At 36.6% G+C, this 16011-nt stretch overlaps 1 protein-coding gene across 16 annotated transcripts in view; it reads left to right on the top strand.

Annotated features, from left to right (window-relative positions):
* MLLT10 (MLLT10 histone lysine methyltransferase DOT1L cofactor) overlaps positions 1–16011 on the top strand; it is a 249725-nt gene that overhangs the window by 44244 nt on the left and 189470 nt on the right. For all 16 annotated transcript variants that reach the window (XM_040451254.1, XM_040451253.1, XM_040451252.1 and 13 more), the window contains one exon: positions 5900–5954. In XM_040451254.1, the coding sequence (XP_040307188.1) occupies positions 5900–5954 (55 nt within the window). The remainder of the gene's footprint in view (positions 1–5899; positions 5955–16011) is intronic.

Raw genomic sequence — 16011 nt, 5'->3', positions numbered from 1 at the left:
CCGACTGCGCCACCCAGGCGCCCCTCCTTTTCTTTTTTAATGTTTATTTATTTCTGAGACGGAGAACATGAACGGTGGGGGTGGGGGGGGGACAGAGAAAGGGGCAGACACAGAATCCAAAGCAAGCTCCAGGCTCCAAGCTGTCAGCACAGAGCCCGACGCCGGGCTCTAACCCGTGAACCGTGAGATCATGACCTGAGCTGAAGTTGGACGCTCAACTGACTGAGCCAACCCAGGCACCCCATCTCATTTACTTAACTGTGCTTTTGATGAGCAGAAATATTTGTCTGATGAAGTCTGTCAGTTTTTGGTCTTTATTGTCTACTATGAGCTAAGACACTTTTGCCTAACCCTGAAATCATGAAGGTCATTTGCTTTGTTTCATCTAAAACTTTGTTTTTGTTAATTTATACTTAGGTCTGTAATGTATCTCAAGTTAAGTTTTGTAGGGTCTGTTGTTTGCATCTGGATAACCAGTTTCTGCCCCATTTGTTGAAAAGAGTCTCCTTTCCTTACTGAACTGCTTTGGTGAAACAGCACTTGGCTGCGTAAGTGGGCTATTGCAGGAGTCTTCATTCGGCTCCATTGATTTATTTGTCTGTCTTTATATCATTGTAATACTAGTTTGATTATTTGTACTTTATAGTAAGTCTTGAAGTTAGATTTGCAAGTCCTTCAACCTTTTCCATCCTTATCAAGATTGCTTTGCATATTTAAGTCTTAAGCACTTTATTTAAATTACAATATTAGCTTTTCTGTTTCTTCAAAAAGGTTGATAGGATTATGATTATCATTGCTTTCAATCTGTAGGTCAGTTTGAGGAGAATTGACATGTTAACATGTTGAGTCTTCCTATTAAAAAAAAATATTTTTAATGTTTGTTTGTTTTTGAGAGAGAGAGAGAGAGAGTGTGTGGGGGAGAGTGGGGGGGGGGGGGGTCGGGGAGGGGAGGGGGGAGGGCAGAATCTGAAGTAGGCTCCAGGCTCTTAAGGTGTCAGCACAGAACCTGACACGGGGTTCGAAATCATGAACTGTGAGATCATGACCTGGGCTGAAGTTGGACACTTATCCCATTGAGTCCCCTGGGTTCCACAAGTCTTCCTCTTAATTACAAGGTATATCTCCATTTATTTAGATCATCTTTGTTTTTTTTTTTTTTTCTTCCCTATATTTTGTAGTTTTCAGTCTTTGGTCTTGCATGTCTTTTGTTTTACTTTTATTTATTAAAAAACATTTTTTTAAAGTTTATTTATTTATGTTTGAGAGGGAGAAAGACAGCATGAACAGAAGGGCAGAGAGAGGGAGACCGAGAACTGAAGCAGGCTCCAGGCTCTGAGCTGTCAACTTAGAGCCAGAAGAGGGGCTCAAACTCACCGCAAGATCATAACCTTAGCCGAAGTCAGTCGCTCAACCGACTGAGCCTCCCGGGCACCCCTGCATATAGATTAAAATTTTAATATATCAGTTTTGTAAAGCTATTCCTTTTAGCATTTATTTCTTTAGCAATTTCATTATCTTTCCTTGGCTTTTTATCGTGTATTTATATAGTGTACCACTTACAGTTAATACTGTATCACTTCTTGAATGTGTAGAAATCTTGCAACCATAGAGATTGTTTGATGTACCGTTTGTCTGCTGTCAGTTATGCTCTTGTTATATGTGTTAGATCTATACGTTATAACCTCCAGAAAACAGTATTATAATTTTTGCTTTCAATAATCATTTGTAGTTTTGAGAATTTAAGAACTAAAATTTTTTATATTCTTCAGATATTTACCATTTGTGGTCCTCTTCTTCACTTCCTAAAGATTTATATTTTCATCTAGTACCATTTCCTTTTATTATGAAGAACTTCTTCTATTAGCCTTTGTTGTAGTCCATGTCTCCTGGTGATGAATTCTGTTTACTGCCTTTTACGTGAAAATATCTGTTTCACCTTTGTTTTTGAAGGATATATTAGTTGCATATAGAATTCTGGGTGGAACTACAGTTCTTTTTCTTGAAGCACTTTAAAGATTTTATTTTACTGTCTTTTGGCTTCCATACTTTATGATGAGAAATCAGCCATTTCTCTAATCACCGTTCCCCTGTATCTGATGTGTCATTTTCTCTTGGCTCCTTGAAGAGATTGTCCTGCGTTTGCTTTTCAGCAACCAGTTTGGCTATTTGGGATTCCCTGTGCTTTTTGAATCCGTAAAGTTGTCTTTCTTCAAATCAAAATTTTCATCCACTAGTTTTCAGAACTCTTTTTGGTATTCTCATATTCTGTATTCTTACTCCCTACCCCTTTTCTTCCTCCTTTTCCAGACCATCAGTTATACATGTTCGATTTCTTGATACCATTCAGTCGGTCCCTGAAGCCTTGTTCATTTTTTCCCCACAATTTTCTCTCAGAGTAAAGATTTGACTTAGTGTAGCTTCAAGCTCACTGACTCTATTTGTCATCTTGATTCTGTTAAATCTGTCCAGTAGATTTTTCACTTCACAAATTTTAGCTTTGGGTTTTAGAATTTTTATTGAATTCTTTTTTATAGTTTCTTGTTGGGATTTCTTATTTCACTTCATAGAGGTACATTTTATTTGCCTCCTAGGACTCTATTTTATAATCGCTATTTAAAGTCTTAATCCAGTGTCTAGGTCATCTTAAGGTTGGTTGGCCTTTATTGATTGTCGTTTATCGTAAGCATGATTAACATTTTTCTGGTTCTTAATAGATTAGGTAATTTGGATTGTTTTCTAGACGTTGTGAATGTTGTATGTGGGAAGCCTTGATTCTGTTATATTCCTTTGAGGAAATTGTTACTGCTTTTATCAGGCAGTTGATTTGGTTGGATTCAAACTGCTTATTGTATATTTTGAGCAGTTGCTTAAATCTTCTTTTATTTCATTTTTCCTTAATTGGGTTCAAGCTTGTTCTGTGCAGGTATGGTCCAGGGTTAGTGAGACAGATCCTGTATGTACAAATTTGCCTTCAGGCTAAAAGTAAGTCCTAAAAAATGGGAGACTTCTTGCTGGTTCCTTCCAAGTTTTGACTTCTAGTGGGAAACCAGAATCTGGCTGTTTATCTGTATAGGAGTTTCTCTCTTATAACCTTACTTAGCTGTTTTGGAAGTACAAATGAATTTTATTACAGATTTAAAAATATTTGGTGTGTTTCAGTTCATTGCAGTTATTATCTTTTATTGGTCTTAAATGATTTCATCTTTGGCTGGCAGGAACCTCTTTAGGTTGGCTGATAAATCCTTTGGACATGACTACAGTAGTCTTTTATTGCTTCCTGGCTAGTTGATAGAACAAGTTACCTGGACTTACCTGACCTAGACCAAGAATTCTCTACATCTCTTAGGGGTCCTGGTTCCTTTGGGAAATGTTGTTTGGAGACCACAACCTTGGCACTAGGTTGCTCATTTCTGTTTTAACCTTGAGCCTTTGTAAAACACAAGAGAATATAGATTATTTTGTTTTATTTTTTTAAAGTTAAAAAAGTTTATTTTTGAGAGAGAGAGCATGAGCAAGGGAGGGGCAGAGAGAAAGGGAGACACAGAATTCAAAGCAGGCTTCAGGCTCTGAAGGTGTCAGCACAGAGCCTGACACGGGGCTTGAATTCATGAGCCATGAGATCATGACCTGAACTGAAGTCGGACACTTAACCGACTGAGCCACGTCAGGTGCCCCAAGATAGGTTATTTTAGATTTATTTTTTATCTTTTGCTTAAAAAAAAAAAAAAAAAGGAATAGTGATGGTAAATGTTTTATCCTACAGATGCATCTGTGTGCCACAGTTATATCTTCTATATAATATGAGGAAGATCAAACTTAAAACCTTCTCTTTTATCATTTTATTTATTTTTATCTATTTATATTATTTTCATTTATTACCTTGTTGTTTTTGCAATATGATGGTAATCACAGTGTGGGCAAGCCAGTATGAGTGCAATAGATTGTTACATAACCACAGCTTCCTGAAGGTCAGTATTTTTGTTGGCTGTACTTGATTTAGTGAGTTGCTATAGTGGGTTTTATCTTTTGGCAGAAGAATCTAATATAAAGTAGTAAAAGTATTTGGAAATTGACATTTACATTCTGAAGATGGAAAATAGTTGCATCATTTTTTGCTATACTATATGATGTAGAAAAGAAAGAGCCACCTTGTGTAACTTGGCATTTGTTGGGGCCATTTCAATTAAAGGTGTTTTTTCTTTTTCCTTCGTTTTCTTTCTTGTTTTTTTTTTTTTTTTCCTCTAAAATGTGAGGTCTTTAATGTGTGCTTGTTTGTTTGTTTTTGGTTTCGTTATAATGTCTGTTACCTTTCATAGGATTTACTTGTACTATTTTTAATTTTTAATTTTTAGTTTTTTCCCCTGCCTTGGCCCCCTACTTATACCTTTTTAACACTACTTCTCACTAAAATAAGAATGGATCTGTGGAATTGTAATAGTAACATGTGTGACTGCATCCTGCCCTATAAAACCTTCCACTTTGGATTGGTTGACTATAGGATCTGGAGTCCCTGTGGTCCAAGGTCCCTCATACCAGATCCTTTCTTCCTGGGTTTAGGGTACAGTCTTTTAACTATAACTTAACCTTCTTTTCTTTTCCTGAAAGTTTTTTCTTTAAAGTCTCCTATATTATTTTTATCTTTCGTAGGAAGATATAACATGTAGTAATGTATTGCTACAAAAATTCCAATTATAAAAGAAATGAAGTATTTTAGAATAAAGAAATAAATTCACTCATAATCTTACCATCCTCACCATAATCCTGTTAATATGTTTTGTATATTTTAGAGTTCATTTCTATGTATAAATATTTGTTAATGTACTATTATATTAGTTCTCTCAGTGTTATACAGTTAGACTTTTCATACAATTTTTATAGTTATAATAAAAAGCCATATAAAGTATTTTTATATACATACATTTTCATGTCTTGAAATTAAAGTATATAAATGATATAAAAATGACACATAGTACTTAGTGCCTATTTCTATCATATTTTTCCTTTGGCTCTCTAGAAATGAAGTAATTGAATTAGTATTTTTCTGGAATCATGTTGCTATAAATTGCTTTCCAAAAGAATTGGATTATAGTGCTATCAACAGTATATGAAACAGTATTTGCTGCCCCCCCCCCCCCGATTTTTTTTAATGTTTATTTATTTTTGAGAGAGAGAGAGAGAGAGTGTGTGTGAGCAGGTGAGGGGTAGAGAGAGGGAGACACAGAACCCAAAGCAGTCTCCAGGTCCAAACTGTTAGCACAGAGCCCGATGCGGGGCTCGAACCCACAAACTGAGATCACGACCTGAGCAAAGTCGGGCGTTTTAACCAACTGAGCCACCCAGCTGCCCCTCATTTAAATCAAAATTCAAAGTTTTTGACTTTGGCTCTTTATTTTAGGAGAAACCAAACCTAACTGACTATGATAATACTAGATAATCCTAGACAGAAAGCAAACGGATAGAGGCAAATGTTAAAAACTGTGCTTCAGCCCCCTCTTTGTATTTATTCATGTTACAAAAAATCATGGCAGGAATGTAATAGTTGAGTAATACTTTTGTAAAGTTGTTATCTGATGGTGTTCCTGGTTGGCTCAGTCAGAGCATGTGACTCTTTGATCTGTGGGTTGTGAGTTCACACCCCACATTGGGTGTAGCAATTACTTAAAACATGTGTGTATATGTGTACATACTTATATACGCACATATGTATAGATGTGTATAAAATTATCTGGTGTTCTGAGGATGATCCCATGTCGAGGAGAATTACTTTGTGAGGAATATTCTGAAAAACTCTTAGTGGTAAGTAGTGCACATACTCCCACATTTTTAATAGTTTTGAAGTTATAGAGAATTTGTTATAGCTTGGTAATCTGAAAAATCTTTTTTTCTTTTTTTTACATAGAGATGTGAACTGTGTCCTCATAAGGATGGAGCTTTAAAAAGAACAGATAATGGGGGTAAGTACAGAGACTTTTTAAAAATTTTTTATTGAAAAGTGGAGTGGGGGGTATTTAAAAATATCTGGCAGTTCATATTATAATATCAAATAAATGTTTACCACTCAAAATAATTGTAATAGTAGTGTATGTAATTTATGCATTTCTTCCCCGTACTTCGTGGGCAAACTTTTAAGCACTTTTCTTGTGCAGAATGGTCTACATACTTCTAATTAAAATCTTGATTTAAAAAAAAATGGGTACAGTTTCTTATATTAGAAATTATTTTTGGAAACATAAACCACTTTTTTTGTTAGAGCTAAACTCTAGTGTTGTACAATCTTTTTTCCCCTCTCTTTTGTGTATTGCTAGACAGATGATATTTCCAGTGAATTCTTAATTTTAACACCCTGAGGAATTTTGTTGCTTGAATATAAAGAAATACTGACTTCTGTCTTTAAATTTTGGTGTGCTTTCCTGAGAACCCTTGTGTATTTCTCATTTATATCTCCATTTTTCATTACTTTCCTCTGAGAAATCCGTGTTTCTTTATAACTCAGTACCATTCTTAAATATGTAAACATGAATGTCTTAAATTGTGCATACTATGAAAACTAACCGATAAAGAAACTTTTAAAAGCACAGGTTATAACTACTGTTAGTACACTTCCATTTTGGGCAGCCAATTCTAAAGCATTTTGGGATAGAGTAATGATGTTAGTAAATGAAAGGGAAAAATAAAATGTTTTTGCCTGGCTCTACATAAATTTATTTGTATACAAACTTAATGGTTAGACTGTTACAGTCATGTACAAAATTTAAAAAATGTTAGAAACCTTTTCTCCTATCCTTGTTCACCATTTGCCTAGTTTCTCAACAACTTTCCTGCTTTGATATAGTTGCTGTTATTACTTCTCTACATATCCTTCTAGGTTTTTTATTTTTGCATATAGAAATAAATGTGAATTAACAAATATTTTCTTCTCTAATTTTTAAGTATCTTAATTTTTCCAGTGAACAAATTTATCTATTAGTAGTTTAAAGCTTTCTTTTTTTGTGTGATCAGTCACCTGTTGATAGACTTTCTGATCTTCTGCTTTCATGACTTGTGTACATGTCATTTTGCATATATGCTCTTATGTCTGTAGGATTATTAATTCCCAGGGGTGGAACTGTTGGGTGAAAGGGATTTTGCAGTTAGTTTGGTAGATATTCCCAAATTATTCTCCCTAGTGGTTGTGCCAATTTGTTTCCAGCAGCAGTGAATGAAAAACTTGTGTTCTCCATACCCTTTGGTAATCCAGTAGGTGAAAATTGGTATCTCAGAGCATTTATTTTACATTTCTCTTATTATGAGTAAAGCTGAACATCTTACGTGGTTTTTTTTTTTTTTTTTTTCCAACGTTTATTTATTTTTGGGACAGAGAGAGACAGAGCATGAACGGGGGAGGGGCAGAGAGAGAGGGAGACACAGAATCGGAAACAGGCTCCAGGCTCTGAGCCATCAGCCCAGAGCCCGACACGGGGCTCGAACTCCCGGACCGCGAGATCGTGACCTGGCTGAAGTCGGACGCTTAACCGACTGCGCCACCCAGGCGCCCCTGAGCATCTTACGTTTTTAAAAGCAATTTGCATTTTTCTCTTTGTGGTCTGTTAATATGATTTTTCTCTTTGGTTGTTGATCATTTTCTTTTTGATTTGTTGGAGCTTTCATAGGAGCCCCTCATTCCTTAGGCTTTTGTGATATAAGTTGAACCAGGTTTTCCCAGTTGTTCAGTCTTATGGGGCTTTTTACCATGCAGAAGTTCTTGATTCTTATTTAGGTTTATTTTTTAATCTTGTCTTTCATGGCTTCTGTATTTTGAACCATTAGTTAGAAAGGCTTTCCACTCCAGAGTTAGTAAAGGAATTCTTTCACATTTTCCTCGAGTATTTTTATGGTTTCTTTTTTTTTTACAGTTTAATCTTTGATACATTTGGAATGTATCCAGGTAATACAATGTGAGGTATGGATCCAACTTTATTTTTTCCTAGATGCTAAAATGCTTCCATTTGTCCCATCACCATTTATTAAACTGTTCATCTTTTCTTCACTGATTTGAAATGCCATCTTTGTTAGAGTCTAAATTTGATGTGTATTTAAAACATTCTGACTAAATTATGTTCCAAAATTGATTTGTAAATTATTTTGGAACCTCGAATGCATTTTCCTATAGAAATGCTAATTAGATTTCTAGAGTAGTTAACAAAACCCCACAATGTACCTGATGGTACAGTATTGATAATAACTGTTCTTTAATATCTAATACCCTTTTTTTCATGCTGGAAAGTATATTACAAGTTTTTAGTTTAGGTTTTCCTTTTCTGGCAGTCAGGATGAGGAGTTTCTCAATGCAGCTTTTAATTTTCTCAATCTCAGCTGCTGTATGTAGTTCTCAGTTGTTAAAGGTAAGTAAATACTTAAGCTTAACATAGGTTAGTATGTGAAAAGTGGGGTTGGGGTATTACAGGCAGAAGGAGAAGCAAATGATAAAGACACAGATATACAGAATTGGAAACAATTGGGAATTAGACTAAGGTTTGAATGGCAGGCCTTCTGAGAGGTGAAACCGATAATACACACAAAGTTGTCATTCCTTCCCCTCCCCTGCTCCTGTCCTTCCCTCTCCCCCCCCTCCTTCCCCACCTCCTTTTCTGTCCTAAGGACTTCATCCTGTTGATTGTGGGGAGCCACTGAAGCTGAGGAGTAACAGATTTCTATTTTAGAAGGATCACTCTCTGATGGCATTGTGGTGAATAGATTGGAAGGATATGACACTACACCAGCTATAAAAAAGAATAGTGGAGCTGAATTATAAGTGCATTTAACATACTTGAAATCAACTATATATCCTGGGGGATGGGGAGAGATATAGGCAAATAAATAAATTGTAGAGGTAATTCAGTTTGCCATTTTACCCAGTGTGAGCATACACTCTAGGCAAACGTTAATGGGACTCCCTGTGAATGACTGTAAGGCTTTCCCAACCATCATTGACAAAGATATGAAATATATTATTGAGGGGTCAGGCAAGAGGTGGTGATGCTACTTCTCATTTATTTTTTTAATTAAGAAAATTTTTAATTCTAGTATAGTTAACATACAGTGTTATATTAGTTTCAAGAGTAAAAGATAGTGATTCAACAATTCTGTATATTACTCCATGCTCATCAAGAGTATTACACATTTTTGTTTTGTTTTGTTTTTGAGAGAGAGCCTGAGTGGGGGAAGGGCAGAGGGAGAGAGAGAGAATCTTAGGCAGGTGCCTTGCCCAGGCTTGATCTCATGTGATCATGACCCAAGGCAAACTTAAGAGTCAGGTGCTTAATTGACTGAGCCACCCAGGCAGCCTGATAAGTGTTACTCTTCTTCCCCTTCACCTGTTTCATACCACCCCCCCCCCCCACCTCCCACCACACCTCCTCTCAGGTAACCATTAGTTTGTTCTCTATAGTTAAGAGTACTTTTTTTTTTTTGTTTGTTTGTGTCTTTTTTTTTGGTTTGTTCATTTCTTAAATTCCACATACGAGTAAAATAATATGGTATTTGTCTTTCTCTGACTTTTTTCACTTAGCATTATAACTCTAGATTCATCTGTGTTGTTGCAAATGACAAGCTTTCATTCCTTTTAATAGCTGAATAATAGTCCATTATATGTATATACTATGTCTTTTTTAAAGTTTAAGTTTATTTTCTTTGCAGCAATCTCTGCACCCAGCGTGAGTCTTGAACTCACAACCCTGAGATCAGGAGTTGCATGCTCTTCTGACTGAGCCAGCCAGGCACTCCCACATCTTCTTAGCCATTCATCTATCAGTGGACATTTGGGCAGCTTCCATAATTTGGCTATTGTAAATAATGCAGCAATAAACATAGAAGTGAATATATCTTTTCAAACCAGAGTTTTTTTTTGTATTCTTTGGGTAGATACCTAGGAGTGTGATTGCTGGATCATATGGCAATTTTATTTCTAATTTTTGAGGAACCTCCATACTGTTTTCCATAGTGGCTGCATAATTTTGCATTTTCACTAGTTGTGCACGAGGGTTCCTTTTTCCTCACATCCTCACCAACACTTGTTGTTTGTTGTGCTTTTTATTTTAGCCATTATGACAGGTGTGGGGTGATAGTTCATTGTGCTTTTGATTTGCATTTCTCTGATGATGAGTGATGTTGAGCATCTTTTCATGTGTCTGTGGGTCATCTAGGTGTCTTCTTTGGAGGAATGTCTATGTCCTCTGCCCATTTTTAATTGGATTATTTATTACTTGAATTGTTGAAGAAATTTCAAAATGAATTGAGGGTCATTGGTAGATACTATGTGACAGAAAGATGAGAAGAACTTACAGAATCTTGATATTTATATATATTCAAAATGATATACAGTGTAATGCATTTTCTGTTGGAATTTTAAGGGATTTTTCAAGGATAGTTTTTTTTTAAATTGTTTTTCGTGTTTATTTATTTTTGAGAGACAGAGTGCAAGTGGTGGAGGGGCAGAGAGAGAGGGAGACGCAGAATCTGAAGCAGGCTCCAGGCTCTGAGTGGTCAGCACAGAGTTTGACACAGGGCTCGAACTCAAAAACCACGAGATCAGGACCTGAGCTGAAGTTGGGCCTTTAACTGACTGAGCCACCCAGGTGCCCCAAGGATAGTTTTGATTATGCTTATTTTTTGCTTTAGAATCCGAACCTTGCCAAGATGAGACTCTGCTTTATTGCAGTCTAAGAGAGAGATTGATGAGGGACTGGTTGAAGATAGTAGTAGGAGGGTAAAAATGAAGGAATGGACAGCAGAGGTATTAAGTGGTAAAAGTTTACAGGTATATTGAAAAATTATATGTCTATTTCATTATGGGAAATTTTGAGCCTACAAAAAAGTAGGGAGAATCCCCAGGGACCAACCTTTAACAGTGATCAAGTCATGGCCAGTCTTGTTTCATTTATACCTTTCCATACCCCATTCTTACGATTATTTTGAATTTTGTGAGCATCACTGACACGCATGGATATTTAAAAAGTATACAATATATTATGACACATAAAAAATTGACAAGAATTTCTTAAAGCCATCAATCGTTCAGTCTTTGTTTGAAGTTTCCTGATCTCCTAAATGTTTTTCTTTTTCTGTTTTTATCTTTTTCTTAATTTTTTTATTGTTTATGTATTTGTTTTGAGAGAGAGAGAGAATGTGCATGCGTGCCAGCATAGGGGAGGGGCAGAGAGGGAGAGACAGGATCCCAAGTAGGCTCCGTGCTATCAGTGCAGAGCCCAATGTGGGGTTTGGTCTCATGAACTGTGACATCATGACCTGACCCGAAATCAAGAGTCTGACGCTTAACCCACTGGGCCACTTGGTACCCCTAAATGTTATCTTTTTATGTTTGAATAAGTCAGTATCCAAATAAGGTCCATAAGCTGGATCTATAAGGTGCCTACGTTGCAATTGCTTAAAATATCTCTTAGGTCTCTTTGTAATCCTCCCCCTTGATTTCCTTGTTGGTTTACTTGTGGAAAATGTGGGACATTTGCCCTGCAGGGTTTCTCACAGTAGATGTTGCTGATGGCATCTCAGATGGTGTGTGTGTGAACACGTTGCTTTGTTCCATGTATTTTCTGTACATGAGTAGTTAGGCTTGTTCGTTCAGTTTATTGTGGGGGCAGCTAAAAATACTTCATGGTGTTGTATACTTCTTCATGAAGCATATGATACTTCCTTTTTTCTTTTTTGTGGTATCAGCAGCTGTTGACCAGTATCTAGACCATTATTTTATTGAATAGAGGTTGAATAAATTGTGATATTCTGTCATGCATTAGGATTACTTCTTTTATTCCCACCACCCCATCCCGTCTAGCAGGATTACTTCTATAAAGAAAACCTGTTTCTTATCAATTATTTCATTATCCTGAAATATAGTTTGTGAAGGAAGGACAAGATCTTTTATTCTTTTTTCTTAAAATTGAGGTAAAATTCCTATAGAATAAAATTTACCATCCTAAGATATACAGTTCAGTGGTACTTAGTACTTTGACAGTATTGGTCAACTGCTACCCCTGTTAATTTCCAAAACTAACTTACTTTCTTTTTTACTATTTTTCTAATGTTTTATTTATTTTTGAGAGAGAATGATGAGAGAGAGAGAACATGAGCAGGGGAGGGGCAGAGAGAGAGTGGGTCAGAGGGTCCAAAGTGGGCTCTGTGCTGAGAGCAGAGAGCCCAACATGGGGCTCGAAGTCATGAACCATGAGATCATGACCCGAGCCGAAGTCAGATGCTTAACCAACTGAGCCACCCAGGTGCCCCCAAAACATTTTTTTGAAAAGTGGATTTATTTTGAGAGAGTGCATTTGTGCGTGGAGGAGAGGCAGAGAGAGAGAGGGAGAGAGAGAATCCCAACCAGGCTCCACACCATCAGCGCAGAGCCAGACGGGGCTCAATCCCACAAACTGCAAGATCATGACCTGAGTTGAAATCAAGAGTTGGATGCTCAGCTGACTGAGCCACCCGGGTGCCCCTAATTGCCCTTATTTCCAAAACATTTTTATTACCCTAAAAGAAAATACACTTTCATAAGCAGAAACTGTGCATTTTTCCTTCTTCCCCTGGCCCCTGGCAACCATCAGTCTGCTTTTTGTCTCTATGGGTTTACTTATTCTGTATATTTTACTTAAGTATAATAATCACACAGCGTATGACCTTTTGAGTCTGGCTTCTTTCTCGGCATAATGTTTTCAAGGTCATCACTGTTGAAGCCTGTATTAGTACTTCAGTCCTGTTTATGGCTGAATATTTGTGTGTGTGTGTGTGTGTGTGAGAGAGAGAGAGAGAGAGAGAGAGAGAGAGAAGGAGAGCGAGAGTGTGTGTGCACATGCATACGAGAGAGATTACATTATGTTGGATGTTTGCATTGTTTCTACCTTTTGACTGTTTGGAATAGTGCTACTGTGAACATTGTTGTAGAAGAACCTATTTTATCTGTTTTTAGATTTGAGGAGTATATACTAGGAGTGGCATTGATGGGTCGTACGGTGATTCTGTGTTTAACTTTTTGAGGAACCACCAAACTGTTCTTCATAGTGGCTGCACCATTTTTACAGTCCTCCAAGCAAAGTATGAGAGATCCAATTCCTTTTCATTCTCACCACCACTTAACTTTTTTCTGAATTTTTAAATTATAGCCATCCTAGTGAGTTTGAAGTGGTACCTCATTGTTTTAATTTCTGTTTCCCTAATAAGTGATGTTGAGCATTTTTTTCATGAGCCTTTTGGCCATATGTGAATCTTCTTTGGAGAGAAGTCTGTTCCTTCCCTCCCCTCCCCTCCCCTCCCCTTCCCTTCCTTTAATATTTATTTGGGGGAAAGTGCAAGTGGGGAAGGGGCAAAGATAGGGGGACACAGGATCTGAAGCAGGCTCTGCACTGACAGGCTGACAGCAATGAGCCCAATGTGGGGCTTGAACTCATGAACCTCAAGATCGTGACCTGAGCCAAAGTCAGACGTTCAACCGACTGAGCCACCCACCTGCCCCTCTTTTAGTTTTATTGTTTATTTATTTTTGAGAGAGAGACAGAGTACTAGCAGGGGAAGTGCAGAGAGAGAGAGAGAGACACAGAATTCGAAGCACGCTCTCAATTCTGAGCTCTCAGCCCAGAGCCTGACATGGAGCTCAACCCACAAATCGTGAGATCATGACCTGAGCCGAAGTCAGACGCTTAACTGACTGAGCCACCCATGCACCCCTATTTATATTCTTTTCTATTTTGTAATTGGGTTGTCTGTCTTTTTGTTGTTGAGCTGTAAGACTTCTTTATGTATTCTGGATCCCTATCAGATACATGATTTGCAAATCTTTTCTCCCACTCTGTATGTTGTCTTCTCATGTTCTTGATAATGTCCTTTGATTCACAGTAGTCTTTGATTAGTATCAGTTTATTTAATTTTTCTTTGTTGCTCATGCTTTTGGTGTCATATCTAAGAATCCATTGCTATCCAAGGTCAGTAAGATTTATACCTATGTTTCTTTCTAAGACTTCTCTTTTTAGAACTTTTTTAGTTGTTGATCCATTTTGAGTTAAATCCAACTTTTTTTTTTTGCATATGGATATGCAGATGTCCCAGCACCATTCGTTGGAGAGATTCTTCTTTCCCCATTGAGTGGTCTTGGTACCCTTGTTGAAAATCAGTTGGCTGTAGATACATGGATTTATTTCTGGACTCTACTATTCCATTGGTCTTTATGTCTGTTGTAATGCCAATACAAACTTTTGAAAGGCCATAGCTTTGATAATAAGTTTTGTAATTGGGAACTGTGAATGTTTCAATTTTATTTTTCTCTTTCAGTATTGCTTTGACTGTTCAGGTTCTAGTCCATGTGATTTTTGAGGATTGCAAAAAAGATCTGTGGAATTTTGATAAGGGGTTGTGCTGAATCTGTAGATTGCTTTGGGTAAAGTTATTATCTTAATTGTGTTGTTTTTTTATTGTATGAATGTGGGGTGTCTTTCCATTTATTTATGTCTTTAATTTCTTTCAGCCTTGCTCTATAGTGTTCAGTGGGGAAGTCTTTCACATCCTTTGTTTAAGTATTTTATTCTTTTAGATACAAAAGGATTTTTTCTTTAATGTTCTGTTTGGATTGTTCATTGTTCACATGTAGAAATAAAACTGATATCTTGTGGTTCTTACACCTTGTAGCTTTACTGAATTTGTTCTCATGTTTTTTGTGTGTTCTTTAAGCTTTTTTCTAGGTAAGATGATGTGAATACTGATAGTTTTACTTAATCTTTTCCAATTGGGATGTTTTTTATGTTTTTTATTTTTCTTGCTTAATTGCTTTAGCTAGCATTTCTAGTACAATGTTGAATAGCAGTGGAACTAGATAGTGGGTGTCCATGTCTTCTTCCTGATATTAGGGAGAAAAGTATCAGTCTTTCATTGTTGAGTTAGTTGTTACCAGTAGATTTTTCAAAAATTCTCCTTATCATATTGAGGAAGTTCCATTTTTTTTTTTTATTTTGTTGAGTGTTTATCTTGTGAAAAGGTGTCAAATTTTGTCAAATGCTTTTTTGGTATTGAGATGGTGATGTGGTTTTTAAATTTTTTAAAAAATTAATGGTATATATTACATTGACTGTTTTTCTTATGTTGTACACCCTTTGTATTTCTATCATAAATCCCTTTTGATCATGGTGTATAATTCTTTTAATTATTTAATTTTGTCCCCCAAAAGATTTGTCCATCCAGAACCTCAGCATATGACCACATTTGGGAATAAGGGTCTTTACGGATGTAATTAAGGTAAAGATCTTGAATGGGGTCATCCTGGCCTAGTATGAACACTAAATCCAATGATAAATGTCCTTGTAAAAGATGATTGGAGAAGACACAGGAGACACAGTACATGGCCATGTGAAGACTAAGGTGGAGATTGGAGTTACCTAGTTGTGAACTGAGAAATGCCAAGGATTGCCAGAGCCACCAGAAGTTAGGATAGAAGCCTGTTGATTTTGGATTTCTGTGTCCCAAACTGTGAAAGAATAAATCTGTTTTCTTAAGCTACCAAATTTGATGTAATATTTTTTTATGGCTGCTCTAGGGTACTAATACACTGTATTTTGCTGAGATTTTTTGCATGTATATTCATAAGGGATATTGGTCTGTAATTTTGTTTTCCTATGTTTTGTCAGGCTCTGGGGGCATTTGATAACATGCTGACCTTATAGAATGAATTAATTAGGAAGTGATTCTTCCTCTTCTATTAATGGGAAGAGTTTGAGATTTGTGTTAATGCTTCTTTATTTTATTCTTTAAAAAAAATGTCTGTTTATTTATTTTGAGAAAGAGGGGCAGGGATAGAGGGTGAGAGAGAATACCAAGCAGGCTTCAGGATGTTAGCACAGAAGAGCTGGATGCAGGGCTTGATTTCATGAACCATGAGATCATGTCTTGAGATGAAATCTAGAGTCAGATGCTTAACCAGCTGAGCCACTCAGGTGCCCCCTGTGTTAATGTTGCTTGCTTGCTTGTTGCTTTTATTTT

This window comes from Herpailurus yagouaroundi, unplaced genomic scaffold (genome assembly GCF_014898765.1).
Source record: "Herpailurus yagouaroundi ecotype Mexico unplaced genomic scaffold, PumYag 203, whole genome shotgun sequence".
NCBI lineage: Eukaryota > Metazoa > Chordata > Mammalia > Carnivora > Felidae > Herpailurus > Herpailurus yagouaroundi.
This window is presented reverse-complemented; position numbering and strand designations above follow the sequence as displayed.